This window comes from Labrus bergylta, chromosome 5 (genome assembly GCF_963930695.1).
Source record: "Labrus bergylta chromosome 5, fLabBer1.1, whole genome shotgun sequence".
Lineage (NCBI taxonomy): Eukaryota > Metazoa > Chordata > Actinopteri > Labriformes > Labridae > Labrus > Labrus bergylta.
Genome location: NC_089199.1, coordinates 5,116,506 through 5,143,193, shown reverse-complemented (window position 1 = coordinate 5,143,193; position 26,688 = coordinate 5,116,506). Strand labels below are relative to the sequence as shown.

Sequence of the window (26,688 nt, the reverse complement as noted above, 5' to 3'; positions counted from 1 at the left end):
TCCACAGACTGGGATGTACTCTGCGAGCCACATTGGAGAGGACATTAACAGCATGACTGACTGCATCACAGAATACATTAAATTCTGTGAAAACACTGCTTTACCGGCCAGGACTGTACACTGTTTTCCTAATAACAAACCCTGGATCACCAGTGACCTGAAAGCCCTTCTCAACAAAAGAAACAAGCCTTCAGGTCTGGAAACAGAGAGGAGCTGAAAAGGATACAGCACGGTCTGAGGGAAAAGCTGAGGGAGTGCAAGGACTCATACAGGAGAAAGCTGGAGGCCAAACTCCATCAGAACAACGTGAGGGATGTGTGGACTGGAATGAGGGAAATCACTGGTTTCAAAGGGAGAGAAAGACAACATTCTGGCAGCTTGGAGAGGGCGAATGAGCTAACCTGTTCTTCAACCAGTTTAGTTCACAGCCTTCAGCTGCTTCTCCCACCTCAAACAACAACAACAACACCCCTGTCCTTCACACCTCCCAGCCTCCCTTTGTATTTTCTCCCTCCCCCCCAACCCCCCATGGTGAACTCTTTGGACTCTGGCCCCGCACCACAGGAGTGAACTTCCCCCTCTGAGGTGAATTACTCCATCCCACCCCTGACTCTAACAACTGGCCAGGTGAAGAGACAGCTGGAGAAACTAAAAATTAGCAAGGCTCCAGGCCCGGACGGCATCAGCCCAAGGGTTCTGAAGACCTGCGCCAGCCAGCTGTCTGAGACTCTGCAACACCTCTTCAACCTGAGTCTGAGCCAGGAGAGGATACCGGTGCTGTGGAAAACGTCCTGCTTGGTCCCGGTCCCAAAGAAGACGACACCATCTGATCTCAAGGACTATCGACCAGTTGCTCTCACATCTCATGTGATGAAAGTGTTGGAGAGGCTTGTCTTGACCCACCTCAGGCCGCAGGTGAAACCATCCCTTGACCCTCTACAATTTGCCTACTAGCCCACCTGAGAGTGGACGATGCCATCATCTACCTGCTGCAGCGTGCTCACTCACATCTGGAGGGAAACGGCTGCACTGTGAGAATCACCTTTTTTGATTTAACACCATCCAGCCACAACTGCTGGAAGAGAAGCTGCAGTTGATGGGTGTGGACTCGTCCATCATCTCCTGGATTACTGACTACCTGACAGACAGACCACAGTTTGTCCGACTTGGCAGTGTTCAGTCTGGAACGGTGGAGAGCAGTACAGGAGCTCCACAGGGGACTGTGCTGTCTGCTTTCCTTTTCACCTTGTACACCTCTGACTTTCAGTACAACTCCAGGTCATGCCACTTGCAGAAGTTTTCTGATGACTCTGCGGTGGTGGGGTGTATAAATGATGGGCAAGAGGGGAGTACAGAGAGCTGGTGGATAACTTTGTGGAGTGGACAGGAAGAAGTCACCTGATTCTGAACGTGGATAAGACCAGGGAGATGGTGATTGACTTCAGAAGGAAGAGGACAGAGCCACCACCGCTGTGCATCCTGGGAGAGGACGTGTCTGTGGTGGAGGAGTACAAGTACCTGAGTGTCAACATAGACAACAAACTGAACTGGAAGGCCAACACTCAGGCTGTGTACAAGAAGGGGATGAGCCGACTCTGTTTTCTGAGGAAGCTGAGATCCTTCAACGTGTGCTGCAAGGTGTTGGAGATCTTCTATTAGTCTGTTGTGGCCAGTGCACTGTTCTCTGCTGTGGTCTGCTGGGGGAGCAGCATTGGAGCTGGTGACACGAAGAGACTGGACAAGCTTATTAAGAAGGCCTGCTCTCTGATAGGCTGCAAGCTGGACTCTTTTGTAGTGGTGACAGAGAGGAGGACTCTTAACAAACTGTTATCCATTATGAATAATCCTGATCACCCTCTGCACACCCTACTGGACAAACAGCGGAGCAGCTTCTCCAACAGACTGATCCAACGCCTCTGTCACAAGGACAGATACAGGAAATCTTTCTTACCGAAGGCCATAACTCTGTACAACAGCTCACCTCATGCGAGCAGAGTACTGTCATCATGATAATATCTGTCTCTCCATACTGTAATCTGTTTTGCACATGTTAAATTTACAAATTATCCCTGCACTCATGTTCACTTCATTTGGCTGTCTACTCGCCGTTATATTGAATAGTTTCTGCTGTCTACACTCATGCACTTTAACTTATGTGTCCCTGATTGCACAGCTCTGGACAGCTCCCTATGTCAATACTGTCCATTTACAACTCTGTTTTTGCACATTTACATTTAATCTTTCATATTTAAGACTAGTAATGCTAAGTTAAATCCTGGTTGTATATATTCACATTCTTAGTTTTGATATTTTTAGTGCTTATTTACTTTGTATTTAATATTATATTGTGTTTAGATTTGCTAATATTGTGTTTTTTTTCTCATATTGTGTGTTTGGACAACCTGCTGCTGTAACACCACAATTTCCCAGTTTGGGATCAATAAAGTAATTCTATCTATCTATCTATCTATCTATCTATCTATCTATCTATCTATCTATCTATCTGTCTGTCTGTCTAAAAGCCATTCTAGTGAGTGCAACTGAAATCTAAGAATAGGGATGTTTAGCTACACATACACTAGAATCAGATTCCAGTATTTAGGGTGCAACACCTATATTTTAGGCAAATCAAGCTATAGACATTTCAGACAGGCAGTTTTTGTCTGCTGTTGTAAGAAATGCAATCATTAGGCTATCTTCCCAGGCAATTGTCTCCTTCCACCTGCATTGTCTCTTTCCTTTCTGATCGACAGTGATGGAACTGGGTAAAATAGATCACACCTGATTTCATTGATCATTGGGAAGGTCAGGTCCAAAAGACTTTTATCCCATAAAAGTTAGCTCATCAATGCTTTTTATTATCACATTGACCATTATATGGACACAATATAGCCTAACTTGGACAAAAAATCTCCATTTATGTAATTACAAGTCTCGAATACTTGAAGTGACTTGAGTTTCAGTGAAATTTAAGCCTTATTAAATTGTATTACTAGTATTGGTAGCTTTTGTTTCTTTTCAATTTTTGCAAGTTTATTTGTCCAAGACTTAAACGAACAACTGGAAAAAAAGAAAGAAGATTTAATAAGCATTATTTCCACTCAACACCTCTGCAATTCTAATGCAGGTGCTGCCCTCTTGTGGCTGAAAAGGTGCAAATGATATTTTGGAGCAACGTATTTACACATATAAATATGAAATGAAGTTGATGTATGACATTGTTGTGTTATCAGATGTCTTTGTAGCCACAGTCCCAACTCAATAATTTGATGCAACTTCAAATATCACACAATGCCCATTATACACACCACAGCACTTTATCCACCACTGAGGTAAACAATATGGGCTGTGTGTGTCAGTACAAACTTTTAAAGATTAAAAGAATTAAACTGACTTTATAAGCCACCAGAAAATAACCCCGCATGTTAAGCCACTACTAAACAATTGAAACCAGTATAAGCTGTTTGGGTGTAGTTTGCATTCCCTCTGCTTCTGTCTCACTGATGACACCTTTGCACCTTTTTCACAATGGGCTGGACTTGTGCTGCTGACAATAAAATCTCAAGGTTTTCTTGGACCAGCCTCTGTCTAATGATCAGAGGTGTAAAGAGTACTAATATATTCTACTCAAGTAAAAGTACTGTTACTTTGATAAAATTTTACTTAAGTACAATACGATTTCAAATGTAGCTAATTACAATACTTAACAGAAAACCTACTTCAGTAAAAGTAAAAGTACAGATTTGAAAAACGACTTAAAAAGTAGTAAGTACAGCAAATAACTACTCAATTACAGTAACGCGAGTAAATGTAATTCGTTACTTTACACCTCTGTCTAATGATCAGAAACATTTCAACACTATAAAATATGTGAATAGAATGATTAACCAGCACTTATCCAGTGTGTTTGTCACTTCTGTGATGAGTTTGTTTAGCTGCCATGGTGTCCAGAGGAGGCAATTAAAGTTGCACAACTGCTTACATTTTTCCACAGTGACTGATGTTTGACGGTTAAAAAACAGCAGGAAGACTTTATTTTCATTAGCAAATGCTACACACGCTCATACAAGAGATGATTCAGCAAAGATAAAAACATACAGGCTACCATTTATCCGTCCGGGTTGCCAAGATCGACACAAATTTAAAGTTCCTCACAGTGGCTTTAAATTCGTTTTGATAGCCCATATAAAAAATGTTTAAAGAACCTTTGAGGCACTTCTGGTTTGTCATGATTTTGACACCTCCCTGTTGACCGAGAAGTACCTCTTATCTATTTGTTTAATTTAAAGTCTTAATTGTCCTGTATAGTTCACTTCACCATGTATATTCTAAGTGTATATACCGCCTATTTTATTTGTATTTATCTCATTTATTCTGTTTAAACATTTATTTTGTATGATCTACTTCTACTTGTCTTTGTGCTGCTGTATAACACCTGAATTTCCTTTCTGAGGATCAATAAAGTTCTATATTATCTTGTAGTTTTTTGTCCCGTACATGTTTTAGTTTTCTTTAACACAAAATATTAATCCTGTTTTATCTGAAGAGTTTAATGTTTCACTCACTAAATCTGTTCTGTTTGTACCTCAAATCCAGTAAAAACACACAAATCGACTGATTATATTGTTTTTCTATGACATAGCAACATAAAGAAGACCCTACAGACAGAGAGGCTGGTTTATCTCAGTGAGAAAGTGTAGAGTCTGCTCAGTGACGTCAGTTTAACCTAATTTAGTGTTGACTATTAGAACCAGATGTTTTCATGCAGGGGAGTATTTTATTTCTGTGTCAATCCCCTGACATCACAGCCCCCCTCCCCAAATGTTATTAAGCCACTGCCTTTAACTATAACTTCTAGTTTAAGCTACTACTGTGGGAATGTTCAGACACACCTACTGAAAGTGATATCAGAAGTGGGTGCATGCCGGCCTACTGCTCTTGGATTTCTTTCATATCTTCTGCCGGCACGCGTTAAACCCAGTCGGAGAAATGAGTTGGACGGACATATTTTGTCACCCGGTGTGGGCTTTTTCCACGGCGCTGCTGTATTTTGTTGTTCGACTGCAGAGGAGAGGGAGATGGAATCCAAGCGAGTGCACGGTGAAGCTCACAGGAAAGACTGCGATAGTTACAGGAGCCAATACAGGTACATTTTCTTTAACCCGTTTCGTCAGCATGTGTATGGATATGAGGCCGGTTTGCTTCTAACATGCTAGAGAATTCATAACCCTTGTGCACCCTTCATAGAAAACTTCTGAAAAACTCCTTATGACACTTTTATGCATATGCCACTTATTTCATTTCATTTCATATTTGATTTATTTGCTCATTTCAGTGTTTGGTTTCAACACCATAATCACAACCAAAAGATATTTTCTCATAATGCTGAAACACTGTTCATGAGCAAACAGGAGCAGGAAGAAGAAAACTTATAATACCTGTCCCTTTCCTAATAACACAAGATACTGTTTAACAGAATAAGATGGCTAACCTGTTGTTTTCTCTTTCTTTCACAAAACAAAAAATAAATCAACAATATAGAAACAATCAAATACAATCAGTTAGATTAACTCAATACATTCATCATTTCCCAGAACCTTTTTCTTTATACATTCTTTTAAATTGAATGATACTTGAGCAGCATTTTAGATAGATCGATAGATAGATACTTTATTGATCCCGAGGGAAATTCAAAGCATCCAGTAGCAGGTTACAAAGGTTTTTGACACAAATTGGTTACAAATTAAACCACAAAACCGACGCCCCGAATCAAAACTTAAACTGTGCAATTAAAAATAGACTTATAACAAGAAATGTATATAACCTGTGCAGGGATACAAATATATGTGCAATTTAAACAAGAACCTTTAAACAGTTGAGGGAAAAATCTGTAATTAGACCTGAATATAAAAAAAAAAAAGTGTTGACCTTCTGAAATTGTGTTGTTTATATATGTACAGCAATGTTTAAAAAGCAGATCGTGCAGAGTTATCAAAAACAGACATTAAATTAAATAACAGGCAGTGCAAACATTAAATTAAAGGTGCTATTTAAATAATTGAGGTAATCATTAAAGTGTCCAACTAGAGGCTGACTCTTGGGACAGCTGTGCAGATGGGAAATGGAAAAAAAAGAAAGATTAGTCCAAGTGTGTGCTTTCCCCCTGCCATAACCGTGAGGTGTTGCACAGACGTATGGCCAGGGGGACAAAAGAGTTTTTAAGTCTGTCTGTGGAACAGGATTGTGACAGCAGTCTGCCACTGAACACACTCCTCTGCCTGCTGAAGGTACTGTGCATTATCGAGAGAATTCCATAGCAACTTTCATTTGTGTGTAGGCCTATACATTAACTTCTTACAGATAATGATATTATTTCACTATTATCAGGCTATCCCAGTTTGACATGGGTGGATGATAACCCACAACTTTGAGTTTGGTGTATTATGTTTTTTTTGTGAAAAAAGGTCCTCTATGACCTTCCTCCCATATGCTCATATAGTTTTATTATCCGTGGCAAGTGGCTGCACATTGGGCCAGAGGGCATGAGTTCATGTTGATATCTGAATTTACATTGATGGGATAGAATTTCTCTTTTACATGCTCTCTCTTGTGCATGCGCACAAGGTTCTCTGTTGTGTTGGGCTTGTGCATGTATGCGCGTGCATCACTAACGACATGGGGAGTAGAATTGGGAATCACCTTCACTGACCTTCATTTCAAAGGAGATTTAAAAATGGGGTTTTAAGTCAATCTGACAAATTTTGGTCAAAGGGGATTTAACTTTGGTTTTTATCACAGTATAAAAAAAGGTATGCCTATTGTAATTACAGTTCATTAGAAATCCAAAGTTCAGCAAAAACTACACTTCTCTTACAAATATAAAGGCAGGGGACTGCTCACACATGCTATAGTGTTGTAGTTTGAAAGGTTGAATCATAACAGGGACACACAATCTGGACAGCAACAGGCACAAACAAATAAGTATCTAACCTCTGAATTTAGCCAAGTCATAAGGTCATGTTCTGATACACAAACACACATACCCGCACACTCTTTCATGTTTAGAGACCAGTTGTCCTTCCAAGAAACTTCTAGGACATGGAACTGCGGTCTCAGTGGGTCCTCCCTGCTAAAATAAAGGATAAATAAAAAAAATGTAAAAAGGATGATTGGGATGTTATAAAAGAACTGCTCCGAGAGAAATAAACAGATCCTCGATTCACAAGCCATAGTCTCTGTCTGATGCAGAGATCCAACACTTTCTTCTAACTGCATAGACACTCGTCAGTGTCAACATGTAATCACTTACTAACCAGTTTAAAATGAAACAAATGTTATTTCACAATCACATGATACATTTTAATTTAATCAAGGCGATTACTAACAGGTGTATGCAAAGTTTATACAGGTGTATGCAGTATATTGTACTGTGATGTTTTCAAAATTTAACAGAACCTAAGTGAATAATCTTGGTTTTCATAATTGTCAAACCAATTCAGAAGCTGCTTCCAGTTTTCCCTTGGTTTTTAAGAAACAGCACGAGAATCTTTTTTTTCTCTTGTTTTTTCTTTCTATATACATATTTTACTTTTCTTAGTGCACAAGCTCAAGTTTAAGTTCACAGTGTCTGACACATTTTGTGACTTACAAGGTAATCTCAAAGTCAAGAGTAGAATAGAATATTTTAGCACTCTTTCCACCTCTGCAAGAAATGCATCACAGTAAAAATGGAAAGGTAAATAGCAGAAACTGCACCAAAAACACTAAAAATACGGCTCTGATACACACAGATTAAGTAAAGGCAAAATGGCTAGGCGCACATGTTAATATTTATTTCCAAATAGTACATCTCATGCTCACTTTTTTTAATAAGTTACCCCACCCATAGTTTCCCCAAGTCTGACTTGCACGTCATGTGCCAGTAACAACACCACTGCTCAGGAAAGAGTGACAACAAATACAAACACTGATGATGGTGTCTGATGATGAAAAACACAATTTTTGCTTTCCTAGCCCAGCAAAAAGATTCACCAGATTTGAAGTTATTGGGACCACAGACAGACTGTGCTGTGTATGAAACACATTAGTGATTGTGAAACAGTTATGATTTATGTTGAGATGTGTTTTGACTTATTTCAATATCGTGAGGGTGGCAGCTGTTTTGAGAAGTGCACAGAGTCAACTATTTGCTGTTTCTGCAAGTAAATCATTTGGACCCTTGTGTCTATCTGGAAATCATTATGTCAGGAAGGGGGGGGATTGGGACGCAAGTGCGGACCCAGGGGTGTCTTAAAGTTATCCCAGAAGGATTTTTCTCAAACCTATTTTCTCAAACCTGGCTCATGAGGTTCCCTGTGAATAAAGTACAGAGGAAGACTGCAGTGAATGTGAATCATTTTTTATGATTTGGCAGCAGAGCATGTTACCTTTCCCTTATTGTGTGTTTTGGCAACATGCTAGCAGCTATAAAGCAACATTAGCATTCATTCACAGTGGAGGTTTTGGGCAACCTGTAGTAAACATTAGCCTGATGTTAACAATTATGGCTCTCTTCTGGTCTGCACCAACGCATGCAGGGAATATTTTAGCCCCAATGTGCTCCACTTTTGGGCAGTTGCAATCTCTGTGTTGTTCCATGCTGTGCAGGTAGTGCTCTGTGGGTTTATCTGATGTTTCTATTTTTGAGATGAGAACAGCTACCTGCTGCTCCAACTGTTGGTTGAGCAGGTTTATCAAGCCAGACCAACACAAAACAATGTAAGCAGTCCTGATAAAAAAAATTTTTTAAAAGTGATATGCCTACAAGATTAATCAGTTTTATGCACAGCCATGAGTGCAAGAATATATTTTAGCCTCCATTGACAGAACAGATATGCACTGCTTTTAGAACTGACGGATGCACAGCTGCTTTCATTATCAGCAGACGATCGGCACCAACATCACAGGCAGAACTAGGTCATTAACATTGTGGAACTCAAATTAACTGGAATAGCAGAAGGGGTTTTTGTTTCCTCAATAGTTTCGCAAGACCGGAGCATTAGTCTTCTAATGGCTAATTGTTGAAGGCTCCCTTACAAGTCTGTTATAAACAAACTGTTGTGTTTTCATTAAAGTGTTTCTCAACATAATCTATTAATTACCCAACAACTTACAAATAAATGTGTTTAATTTCTTTATCTCCTTGTACAACATATGGAAAAACACTTTTAAAAGAAAGTCAATTCCAGTTTTGTTTAATTCTGCTTTTAGCCTGCTCGCTTTCAGCTCTCCTCATTCCTTTTATTTGTTCGTGCATTTCTTCATTTCTTGCAGTGAAATCATGTAAAACTGTTGATGTCATGAGCGGATTGATGAAAAAAACAAAGAGGAGGTGGACCCATATGCAGAAACTCAAAATAAGATTTATGTTAACAAAAAGGCTAAAAAGAAACATTACTTTAAACCAAAAACTAGAAGTCAAAACACTAAAGTAGAAGACGACCGACATCCAACATAGACTCATATACAACAATCAATGATCTAACACAGAGGGGAAGAAACACAGAGACTAAATAGACATGGGGTAATCAAACACAGGTGAGACTAACAAGACACAGGTGAAGACAATAAGACAAGACAAGACAAACAAACGAAGACCCAGACATGGAAAAACAACCCCATAATGTTACTAGAGATCAACAACCCCACATCACACACTTACTTTCCACCTGTAGTTTTCCCTTTAGCCCTGGGTACTGTGGATGCTACTAATTAACTTAATTAATGTTTTCAGATTGTCATTGTATTCTCTTTTTTAGATTTACACACAGCTTATGTCTTTTACTTTAAATTTCACTCCATGAAAACATGATAGACGTTCAGCCAACTAGAATGAAAATGAAGGGAAATCATTTTAAGAGGATCTGATGTAGAAATTAAACACACGTATAACTATAATATTCCTTCAAACTTGATGAAAGTCATCTACACAAAGAGACATGACACAAGAGAAAAAAAAGAAATCTCATTGAGAACATGAAAATCTCTCTAAACATTTGTGTTGCGAGCCCCATCCCACTGGTTAGTCGCAGGTTTAAAAATGAGACAAACTGACAGATAGATCTCAAGCTTCTTGAAGAAACACATGTTTCACACATTTTTAAAATAAGCTGTTTTGCAAGAACTCTAGGCTTCCGCCTTTTCACATTCCTCGACATGGAGGTTGAAAACAGAGTGTTACATGTATTCTGATTAATTGTTACATACTCAGTGGAAAGTTTTCAAAAATCCAGCATCGGTTTTATAATTCATTCCTATTTCCCTGTAACAAAATGAATATGTTTTTGCAATCTGCTTCATTGTTTATTTGGTATGAAGCAAATGTCTTTCTTCACCTCTGTTAGGGATCGGGAAGTTCATTGCCTTGGACTTTGCACGTCGTGGTGCCCGTGTTATCCTGGCCTGCCGAAGTGAGGCCCGGGGGACAGCAGCTCTCCGAGAAATCAGGGAGAAGTCAGGAAACTCTGAAGTCTACCTGCATCTGGTGGACCTGTCCTCCATGGACTCCGTCAGAACGTTCGCCAATAGGATTCTCGAGGAGGAAAAAGCTCTTCACATCCTCGTCAACAATGCCGGAGTATCAGGTGATACATTGACCTACAGATGGAACTGAGTCATTGGCCAAAAATATGAACAACACTTGACTGATCACTTCAAATTTAACAAGATACAATAATGATTCAATACATTTCATGTTTCTTTATTTCTTTATGTTGGATTCTCACTTTCCCTTACTACCTATGCCAAAATGTAATGGCGCGGGGGGGTGGGGGGGGGGGTCTTTAGATGGCATCTCATAAGCTTGTATATCCGAGACTTCAGCATTGGCAGCAAGAAAGACCATTATTCACCGAAAAAGAACATGAAGTCTGCATTTTCCAATCTGGCAATCATCCTGATGAAAAGAAAAAGACATGCTAGAGTTTGGCACCCTGACACTTAATGCTGTTTACACACAAGAGATTGGACACAGCTCCAAAGAAGTGTGACGCATCAACAAGAAAATAAGGCCTGATGGCAGGAACTAAGGGTTAGCTTCTGGGAACTGATAAAAACTCCCTCCAAAGCCACATGAGCCAATTTACTTCACTGACAAAACAAGTCTGTGGGTGCATTTATGTGTGAGGTGAGGCAAGGTTAGGTTTAATTAGAGAACCTGTTATGTCAGTGTGGTTTTATTTAAAGTGTAGAACAAATACATTCTTGGTTTGCCAATTTATGTGCATATTTGCACATCCAATCCAGTCTGTTCAATTCAGTTGCGTATCTTGTTTGCAACATTCTACAGGTTTACCCAAGCAGATATCCAAAGATGGACTAGACATGACTTTTGCAACCAACCACCTTGGACCATTCCTTCTCACCAACCTGCTGCTGGGTACGCCTCTGCAGTCGACAGAAGCTGTGTTGTGCACATGAAATTAAAGTTTCAGGACCACATGTCCTTGTAACGGTGTACTAATTATTTAGGCTTCAACATTTCGCTCTTCATCTCATCTCTCACTCTTTGTGTTTCTGTTTCATTGCAGACCTGCTGAAAAGTTCCGCTCCGTCGCGAATAGTCACCCTCAGTTCAGTCAATCACGTTAAAGGAGAAGTGGACTTCTCTCATTTCCATGGGGAGAATCTCACTTATAGGGTGGATAAAGTCTACAACAACACAAAGCTGCACAATGTCATCTGTACCAACGAGTTAGCGCGCAGGCTTAAAGGGACAGGTTGGCTAAAAGCAAGATTCTTGATCTTTGTAGCCATGACAGTCCATGTATTAGCATAGATAATGTGTAAAGAAAAAGTGTTGCAGAAAATGTATCACAATGCAAATGAAAATGGTTGATACTGATTTTAGGTTTCAAATGTCCACTTAGATTGAAATGAACATTTTTAAATGGCTTCGCCTGAGTCCTCTCAAGGTAAAAATAATTGTCAATGAAAAGGACAAAAAACACCTTATTGTTTTTGCTTGTTTTTAGCATTGTTCAGTGCTCATCAGTCATTTAAATGTCACGTATTGTACTTCTTTTTCAACAAGTTTAAATTAGTCTTGGAGCTCTCCAAAACATGTCTGTAAAGTTTCTTGCAAAATCCACTCTGATCCTGTATTTGATCATGCCTATACACCCCTCTATTTCAACACTGCTCAGAACAGGCTGTTTTTGTGTCTGTAGCTTTAAATGCATCTGAGCCTTGATCAACCACGCCCATGAAGGGAAAAATCTCCTAACAGGCTGTTTGAGCAGACATTTTCTGTGGAGCAGGCAAAAGATGGAAAGGATGGAGTTTTCTCTTAATTTGGGGGTTTGTAGACAGACATGGTAAAGTGTACTTTGCATAATATGTGACCTTTAAATACTATTTTTTAACTTGTGCTTAGCTTTAGTCAAACACTCAGTGGTTTTAATCACAAGTCAGAATAGTATGCATCCTCTGTGTGTTTTTCATTAAAAACATTCTTCAGGAACAAAAATGAAAGAAAAAATGATTTTCTGTCTTTTAAAAAATCTCTGAAGAGGCAACAGATGAAGAAGGAATTCAAGCTTTAAGCAAAGCAGCACAACTAAAACATGTTAAAACTCCTTTAGAAACTCATTTTTTTTAAGGAAAAAGGAGGAAATGTCTGCATTCAAAGAATAAGACTAACCCTGCTAATACTTTATCTTAAATATGTGTTTCTGTGTGTACCTGCATGTAGACGTGACTGCAAACTCTGTCCACCCTGGTGTCGTCTTGACAGAAGTGATGAGACACTATCCATTTCTTATCCAGTTCATTTTCAACCTCATTGGATTTTTCTTTTTCAAGGTAAGTATGCATTTGCTTTTAAATAGCAGATTTACAGTCCACATCATTTCCCCAATGTCATGTTGTTTGATGTGATTAACTCCTACTGATCACAATGTTTTGACCAGCGGTCTTCTTCAGGTGATTATTAAATTATCAACTGAAGAAGATCTTTGGCACTTGTTGGCACACTTGAACAAATGCCTATCTTCTTCCTCAGTCTAATAAACTGTGTCAACCAGAATACAAGTTACAGTAAATGTGCAAACCAGATCTCTTGTTTGTAAGCTTAGGGAAACAAAGTTAGAGTATTACCACATGTGTTATAGCTCAGCCCCACCCCATAAACTAAATTTAGAATGTATTTTCTAAAGAAAGGCTTTGTGTGTGACTTCCTGTTTATCGGAATAGCTGTGATTTTTGTATTGTTGTCTGGCTCTAACTCAAGCACATAGGATTCAAGTATAATAGAGTTACACTCTACTTGAATATGTTAAAATGGGACAAGGTCTGAGTTAGTCAACTATTTAGTCACACTATAAAAATGATGTTATTTGGAGATACATTTGGAAAATAATCTCAAAATCTGCAGGACAAATGTCAAGTTTGGTTAATTAGGATTGTTTAAAATGTTGTCATGGTGTACTGAGTAGAATACAACAATGATGTCATACTCACTGCAGTGTAATCTAAGTAAACCCCCTCCTAGTGGTTTATTTGTATTCATACAAATACTTTGGATGGATGAAATTCACTGCTTACAGCATGTTGTTGTGCATCACATGTAACCAAGGCAACACATAAACAGAGAAAGTCTACACATCCATACCAAGTTCATAAACACATTTAAATCTGGGATCGATCACCAGTTGTCTGTTCAAACTCTTGAGCTCGACTTCTGATGTGAATCTGTGATGTGTATCATTACTGCAGAGTATGTGCAACATCTGGTTTAACTAGAAACACATCCAGACAGCGATCACAGGAACATCCTGTTTGCATTTTTTGTACTAACTGTGCTTTCACATAATCCGTTCATCATCCTTGTCTCCCTCTCAGTCTCCAGAGGAGGGTGCGGTCAGCTCGATCTACTGTGCCGTGGCAGAAGAAACGGATGGGATAACTGGGAAGTATTTTGACAGCGACTGCTCCATTGTGCTCCCCTCCCCGTTAGCGCGGGACTCTGCTCTGGCGGTCAAGGACTTTGAGATCAGCGAGAGAGTGACATCAAAGCTCTGAAACAACTATCAGGCCAAAAGGGAGGCTTGATAACAAAGAAATGGGGGTCAAATTCCAACCTCTTACTGCACTTCTTCAACTACAACTCTGACATAATCTCTTTTAAGTAGCAGGGGAGGTTTCTGAATCCATTTGTACAGACGTTACATAATTTCAGGGAAATTGTTTTGTGTATTTGTGACGTGACAAAGCTGTGTTGCTCTTCTCTGCAGTGGTTTGAACAACAGGCTTAAGACACATAATGTCACTTTTCCTATTAAAAGAAGGTTCAGCGATGTATGTGTAGTACCAGTGAACTGTTTTTCTGAGAGTGACGGTGACACCATGTGGCCAACTGGAGCTTACGTTCCTCTTCAAAAAAGACAACAGAAGCTCCATAAAGTGACACAACAATTTCCCTTTATTGAATAATAATTCAGTAAAACACAACAAAACATTTAGGTATTCAGTGCTTTTTGAAGAATCTGTACAGCATTCGTCCCCTCCTGTCTTTGACCTCGCTATTTGGCTGCAGAGAAAGAGATAGAGAGAGAGAACAGTGTTTTTTATCAAAGAGGGTTTTTAATCAAAGCACTATCACTTGTATCACTTCTTACTATGTGACTGGTTCACTTTTTTTGATAATAAAAGCTGATTCAATGTCATGCTGTAACCTTTCTGATGTTCCTCTGCTACTTCTTGGATGATCTCTTCGAGCACAGGAGCCACGTGATCCAGCTGTTTGGGTGAAAGAAAGACTGCAATCTCGACTGTTTTATCCTAGACGCACGGAATAAGAGGTCATGGTTTGTAAGTAATGGTACAATTCATTAGTAAAAACAGCAATGATATTGTGGTTGAAAGGTGTGTAGAGTGTGGATGGATCTGTGCTCACAGGATTTCCTCCATGCTCCACTGGAGGAAGCTGTTGGACTGTAACCTCTTCAAGCTGACCGTCCTCCGATCGAGGCTCCATGTCCTTTCTACCTTCTCGCTCCTGCAACACAGGCACATGTATATATTTTACAAATCCAAAAAACCACTCTGACAACCAGCAGTCATCCTTTCATTGTACAAAATCATAAAGAGCCCCAACAAAATCATTTATCGCCGAGGAGGAGCAGTTTATGAGCTTCTTAATTTGCTTTGTAGCTACCTGGAATATCGATATGAGCTTAATGTGTCAAATTATCATCAAAGAAAGGTTTGTTAAACTAACACAACAAATTGTGAAACCCCTGACAGTCTTGGTTCAGAGTTCTGATTCTTATTTTATGCTGCATTTAATGGACACTTCACACCATGAATTTTAATAAGGGCTCTTTCATGATGTGTTTTCCTTACTTTGGATCAACATTTTATTTGTTATTGATTCATCACCATTTTTCTTCCTAAGCAACACCTTGAAAAAATTGTACAGATTTTCAATCTCTTACAACAAATCACAAAAAAAAGGAATAAACCTTTCAAATATGAAACTTGGATTTAAAAAAAAAAAGTGTATTATTTTTATTATAAAATGACAAAGATATCAAAGATTTTAAAGATTAGTTTTTATGTTGGTCGACAAATCATTTATGATTAATTCAGAAAACACAGTCAACTTGATGCTTGACAATGTCAAGTTAAAAAAACAAATGAGAGTTAAATGAATGATTGCACATTGGCTAAACCAAAGATAAGCGTGTTACCTTCATCAGCATCATCTCCTTTGGACTGAAGAAGGTGATGTGTCCCTCTGTCCTCACCGCCAACAGTGTCACCAGGCAAGCCAGCACAACGCAACCAGTTACTGCCCCACGCATGCTCATTCTGCTCTGTCCTTACAAACATACACAGACAAACATAAACACATACTGTACATAAGTATGCAAAGTGATCAGGCTCATACAAATGTACAGTAGAGTCAGTGTTTCCACATGAACAGGTCACTGCAGCCAGGACACTTACAGAACCTTTGAGGAGTGGACAAGAGAGGCAACAGTCAAAATAGGTCAACATAGAGTAGTTGACGCGCGCGTGCGTGTGCATGCGTGTGTGTGTTCGTGTGTGCGTGCGTGCGTGTGTGTGTGTGTGTGTGTGTGTGTGTGTGTGTGTGTGTGTGTGTGTGTGTGTGCTTGAAATAATTACTTTGAAAGAAGAATAAGGGGGATTCTATGTCATTCTGCATTATGCAAGGGAGACGTTGTCAAATAGATAGTAGATAGGGAAAGAGAGGAGGGGGGAGGCATGGAAGTAACAAACTACTCTACTGACAGGCGAGATAAGAGGCCGGAGTGGACCAGCCATATAATTACAACAGCGAGGCAGCTCTAAACACAAATGTCAGAGAAGGAAAACTGGATGTCAAAGAGCAAAAACACAAGAGTTTAAGACAGCGAGGGAAAGAAAGAAACACAGAGAAGAAGTAGAAGCCATCTGTTACTCACGTAATGTGTCCGCTCTGGTCGGTTCAGTTGAGAGAAATAGAGCTTTGAGATGAGCTGAACTCCACCAGTCTGACTGCACCCTGTCCCGGTCCAGCCTTTATATCAAGCCCTCTCCTTGGTCCCTGTGCTTTTTACTGTCCTCCCTCACATCCGCTCCTCAACAGGCTCCTTCATGCACTCTCCTTTGTGCCCCTAGAAACACACATATTACTCAGGAATCTGGCCTTTTAATGAAGCAGGAAGCTTGCAATGCTGCATGTATGATGTAGGCCTTTGAAATTATTGACAAAATGACACATTGATAAACAGCCTGAATGTATCTTTATATGATTGGGGAGTTTGCTGCACAGACCGGATTAGATTGATGTGTTTGTGAATTATTTATAGAACAACTTTTCTGTCTCCTTGATCTTTACTTGTGACTTTTGCAGGTTTTTAAGTTTAGCCAGAAGATAAAGCTGATTTCCAAATGTATCTTAAAATAGACTAATGCTATAAGAAAAGTTAAAGATTTGGGATTCGGGTTCACAAAGTTTTAAAAAGGAAAAATGTTCTGGGTTTAATATACAGGATTTCAATTGTGTATGTACCTGCATGAGTGTGTGTGTGTGTGTGTGTGTGTGTGTGTGTGTGTGTGTCTGTGTCTGTGTGTGAGGGAAAGCAAGCAAGAGACTATCTGTCCAAAGAGGTCAGTCATAAATTCTCTGCCCTCAACTTAAATCCAACACAATGGGACATTTATGACCTGCCTGTAATTCATACTTGTGTACTATCCGAGCCACATGTATCTGTTCCTTGGAAACCTCATGCCTTTAATAATGTAAATGATGCAATTACCAAAATAAAACACTCAACTGTTTCCGGCATGACGGTGATGTTTTTGCTGGCAGGGTTTATACTGCTGTTATTAAAGTCTTCAGAAGTGGACCATTAAAAATATTGCCACTACTGTATTTGGCTTGATGCAATTCAAGTGCAATTGTGTCGTTTTGTGTCTCTTCTGTAGCACTTTGTGTAACAGCACCACAATGGCACACAAGCTATTACATTTTTTCATCACCTGACAAAGTTTTTCTTTCAACAGGTTTCTTCTTTAAAGCCACAGCCTAACATAGCTTGTTCCTATTTTGTCATGGGTAAACACTATCTAGCGATTAATTGAAAGGTTGATTGAACAGTCTACAGAAAATAATAAAAGTAAAAATTAAAACATTTAAGTAATTTTTTTTTGCATAAAATGACAGGAAAATCCACAAGTTTCCATTTTGAGATTGGATATTGTTTTTCTTTCTCTCAGGAAAATATTTGTGTAATCTACTAAACATCTGGGTTTTCCAGAATGTTTAAAATTATTATAAATAAATAATCAAATAAATACATAAAGGGACCACATCCATGAACTTCCACATTGCTGAGAACAGATGGGAAGACCATGAAGAGAAAAAAACGGCATAGGACCAGCTATGATTCCCTGAGGGACTCCACAAGAGAGATACGTGCTCTCTAGTACACAGACTTATCAACTCTGAAAGAAAAACTTGTGTTTGATACAGTACCCAGGACCTTTTTTTTAATTTTTAATTTTAATTTTTTACATTAGTCTCTAAAATGTCTCAGGTCTCTAAAATGTCCTTAAAAGGCAAGGGGGACCACATCTGTCAGGCTGAAGATTTCATATGATCAGTCATTTTATTAAGATGAGAAAGAGACAAAAATTGTTTAAAAAACTAGAAAACACACAAAATTAGTGATTGTATAATGGGTTATAAGAATAGGTTGAGATGTGTCACACAATCGTATAGCATCACATCATGTGTGCTCTAATTTCTACCCTTTTTCAATAAAAAAAAAATATATATATAAAGAGGTTTCTGAAGAAACATCCAGACAGGTTATGTGTTTTATAAATATCATAGCTGGTTAGTTTCATAATTTACAATTATGTCAGATACATATTGTGTCTTCTGAGCAATGACAATATTGTATCGGGACCAACTCTCCCTTTTCATTTACAATTGAAGATTCAGACTCTTAAGAAGGAAGACGACAGCTTCTGGCTGAGGATGTGACCATGGTGGAGGAGTGCAAGTACCTGGGTGTCAACATTGACAATTAACTGGAAGGCCAAAACTGAAGCTGTGTACAAGAAGGGGCTGAGCAGACTCGGTTTTCTGAGGAAGCTGAGATCTGATGTGTGCAGCAAGATGTTGGAGATCTTCTTCCTGTCCATTGTGGTCAGGGCATTGTACTGTGCTGTGGTCTGCTGGGGAAGCAGCATTGGAGCCGGAGATATCAACAGACTGGACGAGCTCATCAAGAAGGACCCATTTGTAGTGGGGACAGAGTGAAGGACACTGAACAAACTGTTATTCACTATGGATAATCCTGACCACACTCTGCACCACCTGCTGGACAGACAGTGGATCACCTTCTCAAACAGACTGGTTGAGCTCCGCTGTCAGCAGTTACAGGAACTCATTGCTATCGAAAGCATTAACCCTGTGCAACAGCTCACCTCTCGCGACCATTGAAACTGTCATCATGATCGTATCTATCCAGTTCAAATTCACATTTCATCCTTGCACATTCAATTTCACTTGATTAGTGTTTCTGCACATTACTACGTCTGATCTGGTCATGCATTTGCTTATAAAATCTCTCCACACTGTTTTTGCACTTTAACATGTCTAATTACTGGATTTGTACATAAACAGCTCTCTATAATGTAACTCTATCTATCTATCTATCTATCTATTTTGTATACGATCAGCTGTCCTTTATTACTATCTGAATGTCTTAAAACCACTTATGAAAGCAACATATACATTTACAGCAGTTGAGAGGCTAAGCATAGACACCAATTCACCTGTGAGTTCTGCAAATTCAGATAGAAATTCAGAATATGGGCCAGGAGAGCGGTAAACTACAACAACTAGAACTGGCTGAAAGGTTCTTGAGACTGGATGAGAAAGACTAAGAACAAGGCTTTCAAAATAAGTAATTCAGCTTTGGTAGAGAGATTAAACTCGTAAATTTACGACTTTATTCTCGTAATATTTACAGTCTATGGTCTGAACTCTGTGTTGTTGTCAAGGATTTGTATTAATAACCTCTGCAGTAAAGTATTGGTGTTTAAGTTCCCTTGTGTAATTTTCTTTAAATATATATGTACATAATCCTTTCTTTTTTTGTATTTTGTTTTACCTTTACATTTTACTGCATTGCTGATGGGCCAGTCCTCTCTTTCAAGAGCTCACACCTCACACATGGCTCACACGCGGACATGTCTCTGTTAAGTCTCGCGATGTTTTGGTAATCTCGCGGTATTTGGGTCATGTGGCACATTGGTGAAAAACGTACAACCCAGTCTATTTCTCCGAGGTGAAGGAGCTGAGCAGACACGCGCTGCGTGCTGCTGTCGAGATTTAATAACCATGGTAAGAAACATGACTTTACAGTGATTATCAAATCTGTTGTAGTATGATGTGGTCGAAAGGACTTAAAGACCATCATTGCTTTTATAGCAAAACTTCTTATTTGAACGTTTTGGTGTTGTTCAGTTCAAGGCCTTTCAACTTAGTAAATCGGTGAGCCACCCTCACGGCTAACATTAGCTGTAATATACGCATTACTATTTATTTTTAACACCGTATGCGGTTCTAACAGATCGTACACATGTCCAGCTTCGTCAATCGCAATCATTCCGGTACAATTATGCAACTTATGCTTATATTTGCAGCACATTTTATAATCAAAAAGTTAGTTTTCCCGGGTCATAGTTAGAGCAGCTAGCTTTAGTTAGCCACACTCGTGGTATGGGCCTAGTTTAGCACGTGGGTTCACGACAACGTGGTTACGTGTAGAGAAATGGACTCTGAGATGGGGTGAATGGACACCGAGGTGGATTATGAATCGTCTGTGTATTGTTTCATTGCAGTTTACATGTTTCACAAACTATTTAAAAACGTGATCAGAGTTGTATTTCTGCATCCACTGTTAACACGTGGAGACTGGTAACACCAAAAGTAGATACTGGATAATCAAGTTAAATATAAAAACTGAGTGTTCCTTTTGTGAAATGGGCTTGAAGGTCCAGTCTTTAATCCAGTGTTTCCCTCCTGCAGGTTCTGTTACACGTGTTGTTCGAGCACGCGGCGGGCTACGCGCTGTTCACCGTCAAGGAAGTGGAGGAGATCGGCATGCTGCTCCCTCAGGTAGATAGTTGTTTACCCCCGTTCAATGTATTAAATGGGATGGGACCGATGATGTTCTACCAAATCTGTCAATCCCCTGATTACTGTGATGACAAACTCCGTCGGTGCTGATGGTCCTCAAACCCATTCTTAAATCTGTACTGTAACCTGTATATCCTTAAAGCTGACAGGTTTCTTCTCTTAAGTGGGAGCTCGTCTCCTCATGCATCTACTCTGCCCGGACCAGTAATAACTTTGACTGTTTCACAGGTGGAGGAGAGCGTACTGAGCCTTGGAAAGTTCAACAGCATGGTGAGCCTGGCCGCCTTCTTTCCCTTTAAGTCGGCTCAGGCTGCTCTGGAAAACATGAACGCCATCTCTGAAGGCAAGCTGTCTACTTACATTTTTCTATGTTTTTAAGTCCATTTCTCAGTTGTAATGATGTTTTACAATCTGTCAATCCACTGAGTTACTGTGCTGACAACAAATATCAACCCTGAACACCTGAGAAAATCCTTTTGAATATGTGAACATGATGACAGTGAGAAGGCTTCTTTATTGTCCAACCAACATTATTTATGTATTTCAGAAGTATTAGATGGTTGGTTAGGTTTTATTGAGTAAATATACTTCTATTTAATCTATTGATTGTGGTGTCCTGTCGTCTTAGTCGTGTCCTTTTTTTCTCGCGGGCCACAGGTTTTGTTTTTTAGAATATAGTTGAAAAAATAGTAAGGCATTGTAGATCAGAATCAAAAGGCTCACTAGAAATAGCGAGTTTAATAAAAGGAAATCAAATATTTTGATGTCTTCGTTCTACTTTATTTGTTTTTTTTCTCAGAATCAAGTCTGTAATGTGTTTTTTTTTTTTTTTGGAAAAGCTTTCTGCATTTAGCTCAGGTCATTAAATGGTTAAACAACAGTCCGCTTGTTTGTAAAAACTGTGCATATGTTTTTTTTCTCCATAACAAAAAATGTGGGAAAACAGTAAAAGCTGTAGATTTAAAACAACAATATAATAAATGTTACTGAACATTTTCTATTTCATGAATATTGTTCAGCCTTTGTTAACATGAAAAAGAAAAATCAGATAATGTGCCAATCTTAATCAAGGCCTCGGGCCAAAATCTTCTGATTCTTCATTTGAAGTCACAGGCCACAAAAAAATCCCCTCAAGGGCAGCAAATGGCCCTCGGGCTGCACTTTGGACACCCCTGGCTTAGACCTGCAGATCAAATTTTATGAATGAACTGAATTTCTTGGTCAATGTTGCATATTTCAAATGGGTCTGCTGGAGAATTAAGGTGGTCTTCAAATTGGGCATACAGATGATTTATCGCCTCTCTCTCTTCCAGGTGTGGTTCACGCTGACCTGAAGTTGTTCCTGGAGACAAACTTGCCTCTATCTGGAAAGAAGAAGGCTGTGTTGGGAGTTTCAGATGCCAAAATAGGAGCAGCTTTACAAGAAGAATTTACAATTTCCATCCAGACCGGTGGGGTGGTGGCAGAGATAGGCCGAGGTAAGTGTTGAAATGAATCAAGGGGAAGCTGACTTCCTAGCTATTTTAGCATTATACTTAAACTTGTGGGAAATTGTGGCCTGTTGTGATGCGACCACTTGATCCTGAAACTCATGAAGGTTCATACTGAAAATCTGAACAGCCACCAACTTGATGCTGTTTTACTGCTGCTAGATGTATATCAAACAAACCCTCTTTTTCTGTCATCTGTCCTGTCAAGGTGTGCGTCTGCATTTCCACTCACTGGTGAAGGGTCTGACTGGTCAGGCTGCCTCAAAAGCTCAGCTGGGTCTGGGTCACAGCTACTCAAGAGCTAAAGTAAAGTTTAATGTCAACCGGGTCGACAACATGATCATCCAGTCTATCGCTCTGCTCGATCAGCTGGACAAAGACATCAACACATTCTCAATGCGTGTTCGGTAAATTCCCTCTGTCATGCTTTTCAAAGAATATGTTTGTCTATTGCAATAGAAATACATTAAAGATATGACTGAACATATTTTTGTGCTCTTGGGGCTGTTGCATGGTGTTTTAGCCCCAAGTATCTGCGCAGGCTTCAGCAAAAAAGTTTTTGTTCAGCATCTGCAAGTTGTGTTTTAGAGTGGTGACTAATTGAAAGTGAACGTTTGGTGTTGTACTGGCTAAACTATTGGTTGAGAAATGCCTTTCCATTAACATGCATGGTCACTTGGTCTATATTGAGATGAATGCTTGTAAATAGTTTCATGACAGTATCCTCCTAACACTCTCTGTCCTCTGTCTGCAGTGAATGGTACGGCTATCATTTCCCAGAGCTGGTCAAGGTTGTGTCGGACAACTCCATGTACTGCAAGCTGGCTCAGCTCATCGGCAACAGGAAAGAGTTGTCAGAGGAAAGTCTCGAGAGTCTGGAGGAGGTGGTCATGGACAGCGCCAAGGCTCAGGCTATCCTCGATGCATCCCGCTCATCCATGGGTCAGCAGAGAATCTTATTCAAAACATGTCATTTCTGGACTTTTTTTTAAGTTCACACAATGCCCCTTTTTTGCCCACCCTGGACTAATAATTGTCCTTGGTGACTAACACAGGGGGGCAGAGTACCTCTCTCATAAACCTGTGGTGAAGGCACAAATCCTCGCTTCGGATCCTGTCGGGAGAAACAACACTTTGCACCAAATATTATGATGCATTTTTGCTGCACTACTGTAAGTGTGAATAATATCCTTAGGTTAAATTGTCCTCATTGTTCCCCTTCAGGTATGGACATCTCTCCCATCGACTTGATTAACATAGAGAGGTTCTCTGATCGTGTAGTGTCTCTAGCTGCATACCGGCTGGAGCTGCAGGAGTACCTGAGATCCAAGATGAGCCAGGTGGCTCCTAATCTAGCAGCCTTAATTGGGGAAGTGGTACGTAGAGGAAATGTTGTTTACTGTTTGTATTACATGGGACCAATGATGTTCTACCAAATCTGTCAATCCCCTGATTACTGTGATGATAAACTCCGTCGGTGCTGATGGTCCTCAAACCCGTTCTTAAACAGGATCTGTACTATAACCTGTATATCCATAAAGCTGACACATTTCTTCTCTTTAGGTGGGAGCTCGTCTGATCTCTCATGCTGGCAGTCTAACCAACTTGGCCAAGTACCCGGCATCCACCGTTCAGATCCTGGGAGCAGAGAAGGCCCTGTTCAGGTACTGGGGCGCCCCCTCCCTGCTGGGGAAAGAAGTGGCTGCAGTGATGGCAGGGCTGGGCAGGAGCAGAGCAGGGTGACTGGAGATTTCTCTAGAGTGATCCCGCTCGCCCTCATGCACCCCCCCACAGTCTGAGCAGCCACTCGCAGCACTGAGGTAGAAAAGTTAACTCACTTTAGTCCACATGGTGGAGATGTCTACTGAATATAGACAGATGCTTTATTGTAGAATGAAAACTTGGCAAAGTCTTTGAATGCATTTCTTTAAGGGCTGCTATGATTTGACATAAGACCTGAAGTGATTAGCTTTTAGGCTTCAGATTGATAAAACACTACTAGGGTCTGGACCTTGGATTTTTGCATGCCTTCCACTCATTTTGTTCAACAGTCATTTAAATAAAATGTGTAAATGAGGACTGTGGCTCCGAGAAGGCACCATGTTTAAACGTGATAAAATAGTATAGTTGATATGTACCTATGGCCAGATGAAGACATCTTTTCTGCTGGTCATTTTGTTGATTATACTTGAGTATTGTCCTATTTTGTTATTGCAGAGCCCTGAAGACTCGTGGCAACACTCCCAAGTATGGATTAATTTTCCACTCAACCTTCATTGGACGCGCTGCTGCCAAGAACAAAGGCCGCATCTCCAGATATTTGGCAAACAAGTGCACCATTGCCTCTCGCATCGACTGTTTTTCAGGTGAGTGACAACACCTTTGCTTAGAATCCTTGTGGCCTTATTGCGATGATGCTCAAATTTTTCGTCAACAGTATTCATCCCTCGGGTTGGTGTTGAAAAACTAATTTCTGAGCAAAGCCCACATGTCTGTTAAAGACGACTGTAATCCTTGTGCTGGTTTTTGTTTATTTTTTTAAAAGATTTTCAATTATTCCCACAGAGGTGCCAACAAGTGTGTTTGGCGACAAGCTGCGTGGACAGGTTGAGGAGCGCCTGTCTTTCTATGAAACAGGGGAGGTGCCACGGAAGAACGTGGATGTCATGAAAGATGCTGTGAAAGAGGTGAGCGGAGATTATACAACAAGCTCCCTTCATGTAATTGCTGCGAATGATGAGCACTAATTTCCTGACATCACTGAGGGTTAAACTGATTTAATGAGCCTGACTCAGCATTATAAACTTTAACAGAAGAGGCCTTGATTCCACCCTGATTGTAATCACAGTACTTTGTTTCATCTTAGGCTACTGATGTTGCAACTGAGATCAAGAGGAAATTGGAGAAGAAGGAAAAGAAACGCAAGAAGCGTGAGAAGAAGTTGCAAGAAGCCAATGGTGACGCCAATGGGGAAGCAGAGGTACGTGTGTTATTCTGGTATCTGGTAACGCATGTTTTGATTTGAGATTTGACCCACACGTGGTCCTGTCTCAGTGTACGACATGCTACATCAGCTCGACTCCGAACCATTGGCTGGTCCAAATCAATGGGCTCGATCACTGAAGTGAGTCAGACACTGAAAACACTTTGTAGTGGTGTATAGTTAATCCATTTATAGCTACCTTAGTGATGTATCGTATACAAATTATCACTCGTTAACAAACTTCTTTTACATCCTTGCAGGCGGAGAATGGAGAGGCAGAAACCCCTGTGGTGAAGAAGAAAAAGAAGAAAGACACAGCAGAGGAGATGGAGGTCCAAACAGAAGAGACCCCTGCTGCAGAGAACGGAGCTGACACCCCAGCCAAGAAGAAGAAAAAGAAAATAAAGGCCGAGGAGGAAGAGGTAGTGGCAGAGGAAACGGAACCAGCAGCCAAAAAGAAGAAGCGAAAGTCTGAAGCTGTGGAAGCAGAGCCAGAAGAAGAGGCCCCAGAAACCCCTGTGACTGAAAAGAAAAAGAAAAAAAAGAGAAAAGAGGCTGCAGAGTAGAGCGGCCAAAGACTGACACTTTATTTCAGTAAAATTTTATTTTGTTCCTTCAACTCAATATCATAAGCTCTGTCACATAAGCAGCTGTATGTTGTCCTTTTGTTTTCTTCATTTGGAAAACCTCAGAGCAGGTGAGACTGCAAAGAAATGCTTACAACCAGGGATGTGATTGTTCCACAAGAATCTGTTCAAAGATTGACTTGAGTCATGGATGTGCATGAAAACACATTTTCAAAGGGGAGAACTTCTGGACTCAAGAATAAAATGTATATTCATTTCCTGGTATCCATGCTAATGTTACTTCAGTGCTGCAATCCGTCTGTAAAGTGAACATGGTGAGCCACGTAAGCGGTGTTTGTTTATTTGCAGGCTGTGCATGTTCTTTGAAGTGCGTTAGCAGCCACTGTTAAATATGCGCTTTGATGTAAATACGGTCCAGAACTCCGTGTCCCAAAGTTTATAATTTTAAGTAATCTGTGCGCTGTACAGCGTGTCTTGCTTGCAGTTGAGACCAAGTAGGTTGTTATGAAGACACTGATTGTAACAACCACTACTTCACTGCATTTTTTTTTGTCCAATCACATCCCTGGTAATGTGCCTTGTACTCCATGACATGTACTTGTAAATATTTTTATCAATTAAAACCTTTGTTAAATAAAAACATTTTCTGTTATCATTTATTGTAGTGGTTCTCATGGGGAACTATCTTTTTTTTTTTCTTTCTTAGATCTGAGTTATTGGCTTGTCTACTTTCCACTGCAGTTTTCTTTAAAGGACTAAGTCTTAACATGTATTAACTTATGCATCAGTTTATGTTCGTTGGTCCTCTTGTAACCCTGTCCCACAATGTCATGGACCAAGGTCACTTAAAACTTGCATATCATGAAGCTAATTATAAAGGTTTAAAAGAAATAATGATCTCAGAATTATTCTGCCTAAAGTGTGTGA

The 26,688-nt window shown here is 39.9% G+C and overlaps 3 protein-coding genes and 2 non-coding genes across 6 annotated transcripts; 4 read left to right on the top strand and 1 right to left on the bottom strand.

Annotated features, from left to right (window-relative positions):
- The first annotated feature begins 4,864 nt into the window (after positions 1-4,864).
- Positions 4,865-15,515, top strand: zgc:64106 (uncharacterized protein LOC393348 homolog). Its single transcript, XM_065954619.1, has 6 exons — positions 4,865-5,146; positions 10,383-10,622; positions 11,327-11,416; positions 11,568-11,756; positions 12,731-12,840; positions 13,879-15,515. The coding sequence occupies exons 1-6, from the start codon at positions 4,990-4,992 to the stop codon at positions 14,056-14,058; spliced, it is 966 nt and encodes a 321-aa protein (XP_065810691.1). The 5' UTR covers positions 4,865-4,989; the 3' UTR covers positions 14,059-15,515.
- Positions 14,436-17,201, bottom strand: mlnl (motilin-like). Of its 2 annotated transcripts, none has more exons than XM_065954621.1 (5): positions 16,467-17,201; positions 15,729-15,859; positions 14,933-15,034; positions 14,712-14,817; positions 14,436-14,566 (listed from the first exon to the last, which is right to left on the bottom strand). In XM_065954621.1, exons 2-5 carry the CDS (start codon positions 15,846-15,848, stop codon positions 14,559-14,561), a joined length of 336 nt encoding a protein of 111 aa, XP_065810693.1. In that variant the 5' UTR covers positions 15,849-15,859; positions 16,467-17,201; the 3' UTR covers positions 14,436-14,558. The 2 variants fall into 2 exon arrangements, with proteins under 2 accessions (XP_065810693.1, XP_065810692.1); XM_065954620.1 differs by having other exon boundaries at positions 15,729-15,854; positions 16,467-17,196.
- Positions 17,202-19,805: 2,604 nt separating this feature from the next.
- nop56 (NOP56 ribonucleoprotein homolog) lies at positions 19,806-26,401 on the top strand. The gene is made up of 12 exons (XM_020629387.3): positions 19,806-19,903; positions 20,591-20,680; positions 20,930-21,044; positions 22,015-22,179; positions 22,400-22,598; positions 22,946-23,133; positions 23,416-23,567; positions 23,755-23,855; positions 24,409-24,557; positions 24,757-24,878; positions 25,058-25,171; positions 25,435-26,401. Exons 1-12 carry the CDS (start codon positions 19,901-19,903, stop codon positions 25,738-25,740), a joined length of 1,704 nt encoding a protein of 567 aa, XP_020485043.2. The 5' UTR covers positions 19,806-19,900; the 3' UTR covers positions 25,741-26,401.
- LOC114920130 (small nucleolar RNA SNORA26) lies at positions 23,204-23,323 on the top strand. Its single transcript, XR_003808430.1, has one exon. It is a non-coding gene; the product is annotated as a small nucleolar RNA SNORA26 (small nucleolar RNA).
- LOC114920129 (small nucleolar RNA SNORD57) lies at positions 24,920-24,984 on the top strand. The gene has a single exon (XR_003808429.1). It is a non-coding gene; the product is annotated as a small nucleolar RNA SNORD57 (small nucleolar RNA).
- Positions 26,402-26,688: the final 287 nt, after the last annotated feature.